General features: G+C 45.5%; 1 protein-coding gene across 1 annotated transcript in view; it reads left to right on the plus strand.

Moving 5' to 3' along the window:
- The window catches only part of DOCK5 (dedicator of cytokinesis 5), a 274,029-nt gene extending 269,211 nt beyond the window's left edge, over positions 1-4,818 (plus strand). Inside the window, exons 49-52 of the mRNA XM_018052344.1 lie at positions 361-529; positions 1,185-1,323; positions 2,711-2,814; positions 3,776-4,818. Of these exons, the coding sequence (XP_017907833.1) occupies positions 361-529; positions 1,185-1,323; positions 2,711-2,814; positions 3,776-3,880 (517 nt within the window). The 3' untranslated portion in view covers positions 3,881-4,818. The remainder of the gene's footprint in view (positions 1-360; positions 530-1,184; positions 1,324-2,710; positions 2,815-3,775) is intronic.

A 9,531-nucleotide genomic window follows, 5' to 3' on the forward strand; every position in this document is an offset into this window, starting at 1 on the left:
ATTTTAAAGTGCTGTTGAAAAGTCGTATCCTCTGGTTTTTTGGGCATCAGTTTTCACTATCAGGTGATCAGTATTTTCTGACTTTGTCCTTGTTTGTAGCTGACAGTTCAGTCTTTTGTTTTGTTTTTTTACATGTAGTTGATTTATAATGTTGTGTTAATTTCTACTGTATTGCAAAGTGACTTGGTTATACATCATATATATTCTTTTTCATAGTCTTTTCCATTATGGTTTATCACAGGATACTGAATAGAGTTTCCTGTGCTGTAAAACAGGACCTTGTTGTTTATCCAGCCTCTTTTACTAGTTTGCATCCACTTATGCCAGCCTCCCAATCCTTTCCTCCCCAACCCCTGATAGGTCCGTCCTGGAGCCACTATTGGAGCGCAGGGCCTCGTCAGGGGCCAGAGTGGAAGATCTGTCCCTCAAGGAGGAGAGCGAGACTCGGATGAGCAAGTTCAAGATTAAAGACTGGAGTCTGAGCAAGTCCCAGGCCACCACAGAGAAAGTGCCAGAACCTGATCTGATGGTAAAAACAAAAAACCCAAAACAAGATGACTGTAAGTTTTCCACCATGTCCCCTGTAGGCAGGCTTTTCACCATTGACATCATAACTGTGAGTGACTAGGCTGAAGCCTGTCATGCTTTCTCAGGACACAGCAGCCTGGGGATGGGCTCAGATCTCAGATGGTGCTAAGAAAACCAGGTACAGAGATCTAACTTTCTAAATCAATAACGACACAAGATCTACCCTCAATGAAAATATGTGGATTGATGCTTAGGGTTGTGGTTCTCACCACCATGTTCCATGAGCCCATCCAAACATTGTCATTTCCCTTCTTTTAGTTTAAAAAATAATAAAAAGTACTTTTTCTTCCATAAGCCACATCATGTTGTTAAATGTGGTGGGACCAGATATCCCTGAGAATCAGGGTGGCTCATCTCCAAACTAAATGACACAGCCCATTGGCTAGTCAGAAGATAGTCTGTGGACCAGGGATTCCCTATTTGTGTCTTCACCCTTGTACCCTCCACGTTCTAGTGCGGTAAACGTACAGAGGGCTCCTGGAATTTTGCCCCTTAACAAGATTCTGCTCTGCAGACAGGGTTGTTTAAGGAGTATTGATGAGTTCGACCCTCCTCACTGTGACAATGTGTTCTTTGTTTCCCCCACCCCCCACTAGAGCCCAGCCAAGAAATCACAGAGACCCAAGAGTCTCCAGCTGTCGGACAATCGGCTGACACCAGTTCCTGGCGCTTCACCTCCACAGTCAACACCCCTGAGCCCACCCCAACTCACTCCTAAAGCGACCAGGGCCCTGAGTAAGTTGACCTGTAGAGACCCCTTATAGTCATTTCACTAGGTGATGGAGTATGTTTATGAATCTGGGCCATTTTTAATCAAAATAGCCACAAGGGGTCTGAGATGATAGTCAAGTTGGTTCAGTTTGGTGGTCACGGGTGTCATTCAATTAGATTAGTGTTTGGCCAGAGTCCTTAGGTTGCTAAGACTCATTGAACTTTTCTGTACAGGGAGCCGTGGGGCTTTCCTAGTAGCCCAATGGTAAAGAATCCGCCTGCCAGTATAGGAGACACAGGTTCAATCCCTGGGTGGGGAGTAGGAATCCAGGTAGGAACTCCAGTTTAATCCCTGGAGTAAGAAATGGCAACCCACTCCACCCATTCTAGCCTGGAAAATCCCACGAATGGAGAATCCTGGCGGACTACAGCTTCTGTGATCATAAAGAGTCGGACATGACTTAGCAGCAGTACCGGGAGCACCGCAGGGTTTCACTGCCCGTTTTCCAATGCTGTTGGTGTAAATGAGATCGACTGGACTAGGACTAGATAGGAGGTAATTTAGGAACGATTGGCCAAGTCGCCACGTGCTTTATGTGGAGAAGGGTCCGAAAGGATAAGAAATAGACAAATTACACTCAGGTTTGGGGAGTCAGCAGTACACAAGTCCTGAGATGAAGTACGAGGACGCTTAACACAAAGGAGCAGTGGAAGAATAGATCGTCACCCCAAACAGGAGACTGTAGTCAGCCAACGTCCGAGTTAATCAGGCACAGTTTCCTGGAGGAAGTAGATATTGCACTCTTTAAATCAAGGGTATGTAAGTTCCAGGATCTCATGCCTGATGATCTGAGATGGAGCTGATGGAATAATAATAGACATAAAGTGCATAATAAATGTAATGTGCTTGAATCATCCTGAACCCTTCCCCACACCACCACCGCCACCACGGTCCGTGGAAAAGTTGTCTGCCATGAAACCAGTCCCTAGTGCCAAAAAGGTTGGGGACTGCTGCTTTAAATGATAAAATTGTAATAGTCCAGTATAACCAGTATTTATTAACTACCTAGTTTGTGATAGATGTTTTTTTCTAAGAACTCGGGATATATCAGAGAACAGAGTAGTACCCTAAGTTCTAGAAAATATTCTCATCTTCAGTGTAATAGTGACACCGTTTAACAAAACATGAAATTTTTACGTAAGAATTTCTCATGACGCCTTCTGGTGAAGGAAGGGTGCTACATGTGTCCTAGCGGGTAAGAGGTCTTCATTCTGTCCACAAAAACCGTAGAATGTGACCTTAGCGATTTGATTGACCAGGTGGTTTAGGGTGGCAGTGTCCAGCGGAAGTGCCATGAGATTCCTCGGTGAGTTCATCTCTCTGCCTTCATCTACTTTGTGTCATTTCCAGGCTCCCCATCGTTGCAGACAGATGGACCGACTACGGCTAATGCCCCACCGCCCCCTCCCCCCAAAAGCAAGCCCTATGAGAGCAGCCAGAGGAACTCCACAGAGGTAGGAAGGTGGCAGTGGACACTGGGGCCAGCGAGCACCCACACTCATGGGAATGTAACCTTAGATTTCCCCAGGTTTTTGATAGGCAGGTTGTCCCATTGATTTGCCACTCTGATCAGTTTTTGATTCATTCCTGAAACAATGAAAGAGAGAGTTTTCAATGGGAAGGAAGAAGATGCTGTCTGACCTTTCATTGGATTGAAGGGCCCTCACCCTGGGTCCAGGGGAGGGAAATAAGCCAGGAGTTCTGACTCATACCTGAGTGAATGAGGGATAGTCATTCTGGAAGGGCCTCCAGTGGTTTCCTTTATTCATTCAACACATATTTACTGAGCCCTTACTATATATATGGGCTTCCCAGGTGGCGCTAGTGGTAAAGAATATGCCTGGCAATGCAGGAGACACAAGAGATGCCGGTTTGGTCGCTGGGTCGGAAAGATCCCCTGGAGTAGGAAATAGCACCTCACTCTAGTTCTCTTGCCTGGAGAATCCCATGGACAGAGGAGCCTGGTGGGCTACAGTCCATGGGGCTGCAAAGCATTGTACACGGCTGAACATACAGTAATGCTATTTTGGGGAGGCTTCCTTGGTCGCTGAGATGGTAAAGAATCTGCTTGCAGTGCAGAAGACCTGGGTTCGATTCCTGGGTCAGGAAGACCCCCTGGAGAAGGGAATGGCACCCCATACCACTGTTCTTGGCTGGCGAATTCCATGGGCAGAGGAACCTGGCAGGCTACAGTCCACTGGGTCACAGAGTTGCACACGACTGAGCAGCACACGCACAAAAGGGAAAAGGGGGAGATTTAATTAGTCAGGTCTCTAAACTTTTGCCTTGCAAAGGCTGTGTAGATAAACTCAGGTCACTTTTAAGCTAACACTGAATGTTGGAAATGTGGAGGAGAAGGCAAAATTGGAAAGAAAGGGAAGACTCATGTCTCCTTTTGTGTATCCACCCCAACAGATTGCACCCCCACTGCCTGTCCGAAGAGAAGCCATAGTCCCACCCCCTCCACCTCCAAAAGTACGGAAATCCGGCATCCTTTCTTTTGAGCCTGGATCCCAGTAAGGATCTTATCCTCTCTCTGGAGCTCTGAGCACCTGGACCACGGATGCCTGGGAATTGGCCTTGGAGAAGCAGGGTCCTCATTGCCCAGGGTCCCTGCTGGCCTCCTTTCCTGATCTGGAACTGAGGTTCACCAGCTCAACACTGGTTTCGTCTTTTCAAAAGCCTCTTTTTGATCCATGCCTGAGGCCCTGCCATTTCTCCTCCAACCCATGTGGAATTCCATAGTTGGCCACTTCCTGTGTCTCTCCCTCACCACTATTACATTTCAGCCTCCAGCACAGGGCCGCCAGGGTCTCCAGGAGCCTGGATAAGTTCTTCCGTTGGTGCTGGTGGTGGGAAAATCCTCACAAACCTACTCCTTAGAGGAATTTCCTGCTTTGCTTCTGAAAAGCTGTACTTAAGACATTGTTTTCTCATGGACACACCCTGTGATATAACCTATTGGAAGAGACCAACATCAAGTACTTTGGTAGCCAAAATTATCTATCTTTCTGAGGTTTCCCTGTGGTTTTTTTTTTTTTTTTTTTTTTTTTTTGTGGGAAAGAACATCTTTTTCGTGGAGATTGGCTGCTTTCAAGTAGGAATGGCTATCATTGTTGAAAGAACGTGGACTCAACCGTGAGCCCTGAACGCCTCTGTTTCCCGCACCCCCACCCCAACCCACCTAAACTGCCCCCCTCCACCTTCCCAGGAGTTCCCCACACTCCCGACTAACGGTCCTCTCTGCACGGCAGTCACCTCTTCCTACCACAGACTCCCAAGGCTCTGACTTGCACAGTTTCTTCTGTTACCTCGGAGCTCAGATCACTGGATATAAGGGACTTAGAAGCCTGGATTGAACTGCTTTGCTTCGAGATCTCATTGGAATGGTTTGGTGGCCCCCCATCTGCAACCTGATTTTATCCTGAAGAATACAGTGCAATATCTCTTGTTGATTATTTGTTCCTTCTTGATTGTTGAATTGATTTGATGATGTGTTCACGGTACCCTCATCAGTCCTCTTTTCAGAAGAAAAGGTAGGGTGATTCAGAGGATCAAATATTATCAGCAGATAACGTAAACAGCCACACAAAACTACAGACCTTTTGAGCTCGAAGGCCCTTAAAAGTCCTACAACACCCACCCCCCCATTTTGTAGATAAGGAAATTGAGGTTAAAGACAGAAAATCCTACTACAGACTCTTCCTAATAACCCAGCATGCTCAATGAGTTTATACCTAGATAACATCTCTAGAAGACAACCCTGATGAATTCTTCAGTCCCTACCCCTAGCTGGAAAAACAGGGGAAATGTCCCAGATAATTTCTGTACTACTTAGCTTTTTATGGCAAAAGAGAGAACATTTAGAGTATGGATGCCTGGGTCAGCCTGTGGGTGTGCTCACCAGGGACTCTTCCATAGCCTGGCCAGGTCACCTTGCCTTTGAGGTCCAGGAGAGGTGGGGGGTTTCCCAGATGGCTCAGTGGTAAAAGAATCTGCCTGCCAATGTAGGAGACACAGGAGATTTGGGTTCAATCCCTGGGTCAGGAAGATTCTGTGGAGAAGGAAAGGGCAACCCGCTTCACTAACCTTGCCTGGAGAATCCCATGGATTCTGGCAGAGGATCCTGGCAGCTATAGCCCTTAGGAATCGGACACAACTGAGGGACTGAACACACACACAGGAGGGAGAGAGAGAGAGATTTAACTTCCAAAAATTTGGGTTTTCTTGCCTGTCTCTTTGGGTCCCTGTTTCACCACCACTCCTTCTAGGAGAGATGTGTAAATTCATCACAGCATCAAGGAAGTAAAACCTCTGAGACATGTCCAAGGTCACTGAAGAAGTGAGAATGCATGTTTGCTAGTGCTGGGTTCTTTCTTTGGCTCCACTCAGAGCACTCACGTGTGATGTAACAGAAAGATGTGAAGAAGCCAGGGCTCTGGAAGTAACCGTTCAGCTTTGAATCAACCCAGCTATGGCCTCTCTCAGCTTTGCACACCCCCTTGAATTATTTTAAATTCTCTTGAGCTTTTTCACCTTTCAAAATGGAGGTCATCCCTCCCACACAGACTGCTGGGGGTTCGAGTGAGGCTGACTCTGAAGTAGATCCTCACTCTGTGGGCCTTTCTTGTCTCTGCTGGGCTGACAATATTTGAAGCTCTCCATAAGCATGATCGACAGAGGATGAGATGGCTGGATGGCATTACCAACTCGATGGACGTGAGTCTGAGTGAACTCTGGGAGTTGGTGATGGACAGGGAGGCCTGGCGTGCTGCGATTCATGGGGTCGCAGAGAGTCGGACATGACTGAGCGACTGAACTGAACAAGCATGATCGATCTTCATTTTTATTGTTTTAGAAGATAATTTGGAGGGTGAGTACAGATTAGTTCTGCACACAACAGTCCCTCTCTAAAAGGTAGCATCTTACATATGACTAGGGACAGATTGTTAACAAGATCTGAAGACAGGGGACTTCCTTGGTGGTCTAGTGGTTAAAAGTCCACCCTTCCAATGCAAGGGGTGTGAGTTTGATCCCTGGTTGGGGAGCTAAGGTTCCACATGCTATGTAGTTCGTCCAAAAATTATTTTTTTAAGATCTGGACTTGATTTTAAGTGGCACGAGAAGAGGAGGAAGAGACGATCTGCAGGGCTGACCTGGAACCAGAGCAGCTTCTGAGAAGTTGCGAGGCAGACTGGCTGGAGGGGATTCATGAGCTTTACATCCTCCCATTAAAGCAGAAGGATGTAAACTGTGTCACAAAGAAACCTGAAGCATGTTCCTTTCAAGTCACAAGGATGCGTCGTAAGTTCTGGCCTTTGGTCAGAGGTTGGGGCTTCCTAAGGGACGCAGTGGTACACAATCTAGCTGCCAATGCAGGAGACAAGGGTTTGATCTCTGAGTCAGAAAGATCCCCTGGAGGAGGAAGTGGCAACCCGCTTTAGTATTCTTGCCTGGAAAATACCATGGACAGAGAAGCCTGGCGGGCTACAGTCCCTGGGATCACAAAGAGTTAGACGTAACTGAGCACACACACGGGGACATCCAATAGACCAGTGCCCAAATACATTTCCTTTTTTAACATAACATTTTCCCATAAGATTCCCTTCCCACATTCACGCAAATCCTAGATCTCTCCTGCCTGAATGCACAGGATTCCAGGTCATGTGGTGAATAAGAGGTCCCAGAGGACACTGGACTGCTCACCCTTGATCCGAGAGTCCCATTTGACAAAAGAGCCTAAGTAATGTCTGTCCTGAAGTCAGACAGGGAAGCTGCAAAGAGATGCTTTAGGATTACCATAAAGGTAGGCAAAATACTGAAGAAACAACTGGTCCTTATTTTCCTTGGTAAGAACTCAAGTATTGAAAGCCCTTGGAAGTAGCCCCCAAATTGTCACAACCTTTATGGATGTTGGTTTATGGAATTTTTGTTTGAACTCCTTTCTTCCCTCTCTCTCTCTCTCTCCATCTGGGCAACTTGTTTTGAATTTTTTTTTCCCCCAAGAATCGTTTCATGCAGCATAGATTGAACTCTTACGGAATGCCAAACACTGTCCTAACACCCAGGTTGTGACAATCCAATGTGTTCAAAGGGAACAGCCCCAGATATGAGGATTGTGGTGGGTCACGGGAGTGGCAAGAGAGTGGCATTGGACTTAAGGGAAGCCATAAATAAGGTGCTGGGCCACGGGTTGCTTTCTCCTTCTCCACCTTCATGCCTTGATTCCAAAATTACACTTGTTTTCCCCTGTCAGAGCCATTAAAGAAACAACCACCAAACTCAGGTCGCTAAGACAGAGCCAGAGATCAAGCAGGATATGAGATTATAAGCTGCCTTCTCTAACTCTAAGCTTGGAGACTCCTTTCCCTCTCCTTGCCCTGGGTCATGGGGTGATTTCTTATTTTGAAATTAAGGTGTAACACAGACAGTTAAGGTCACAAATCTTAGGTGTACAGATGAATCCAATTTGATAATAGTGTACACTCAAGTTACCACCTCAAAGAGCCACAGGCTTCTCCCAGCCGCCTGGAAGTCTCCCTGGCAACTGTGCTGTCATTTATCAAAGGCATTTGGAAGGCCCTTCCGTTTGTACTATCCTTCCTGTCATTTTGCAGGTTTAATGAAAAGGTAAGGGAAAAAACCCTACTATCAACACACAAGAAGACTTTATAAAGGGTGTATGTTTGGAGGTCAATTTGGTCAGTCCCTGGACCTTAACCTGAATTTCTTCATAGAAAGTACATGTATACATATATATGTGTGTGTGTGTGTGTGTGTATTTGAGGTTACATGATTTTTTTAGAATCCTTTCAGGCCTAGCTTTCTTGTACTTTTAAGTGAATGAAAAAGGGGTGGAGAGTCAGAAGAAATCTTAAGTTTCTCTTCCAAAGCTTTTAAATCCTTACCTCATGACTAAGTAGTATTGTAAAGTTAAATTGGAAAAGGTACGTTGCCCTTTGGGTGGGTTGAGAGTGGAATTATCAGTTTTACTCTACAAAAGGAGAATGTTTTCCTTTTAAGTTCATGATTTCAGGCTGATGCTTACAGTCCAGCCAAGGCTTATCTCCTTTCCGTGCATCCCAGACTCATCCATTTAGCCACATTTTGTGAACTGTTCATCCAAACTTTGTCAAAAGCCCAGTTGCCTTGATTGTGTGAACTAGTTGGGTTTCAAACACAAAGGGGTAAGAAGATATGCACTGAAGTAGAAAACATTTTGTTCAGATTTGCTGTAATTTATTTTTTAAATTAAAAATGGAAATGTATTTAAAGGTTGTGTATTTAGTTGATTATTACTCTTATATTAATGAAATTATTACCCTTATATTAATTAGGGCTTCCCTCGTGGCTCAGAGGTTAAAGCATGTGCCTCCAATGTGGGAGACCCAGGTTCGATCCCTGGGTTAGGAAGATTCCCTGGAGAAGGAAATAGTAACCCACTCCAGTATTCTTGCCTGGAGAATCCCATGGATGGAGAAGCTTGGTAGGCTACAGTCCATAGGGTCGCAAAGAGTCAGACACGACTGAGCGACTTCATTATACTATTAAAGAAATGAATTCATTCCTGAACATTTCCCTATTGACATATCACACTCTCTTTTGGTTTCGATTCATTCCAGGTGGTCCTATTTGTTTTAAACTTGTACTCTGGGGGTCACAGAACCATCTTTGCCTAAAAGCAATCAAAACTGCAAACTATTTGTGGTTCTTTTCTCCACCCACACTCCATTCATCCCTTGGCATGTGAGCTGATGGTTTTCTGATAGCTATTTAATACAATAAGTCCCTTTCATTAATGCACTCACCACAAATAATTAGGCATACTTGTGGCACTAGTGGTAAAGAACTCTCCTACCAATGCAGGGGACAGAAAGGGACACAGCTTCGATCCCTGAATCAGGAAAATTCCCTGGAGTAGGAAATGGCAACCCACTCCAGTATTCTTGCCTAGAGAATCCCATGGGCAGAGGAGCTTGGCAGACTATAGTCCATGGAGTCACAAACAGATGAACATGACTGAGCGACTTAGCATAAGCACAATGGTGTTAGGAAGTGTTCTAATTTCATTATTTTACATGTACCTGTCCAGTTTTCCCAGCAACATTTATTGAAGAGGCTGTCTGCCCCCACTGAATATTCTTTCCTCCTTTGTCAAAAATAAGGTACCC

The sequence above is a fragment of the Capra hircus genome, chromosome 8 (assembly GCF_001704415.2).
Source record: "Capra hircus breed San Clemente chromosome 8, ASM170441v1, whole genome shotgun sequence".
NCBI classification, from domain to species: Eukaryota; Metazoa; Chordata; class Mammalia; order Artiodactyla; family Bovidae; genus Capra; species Capra hircus.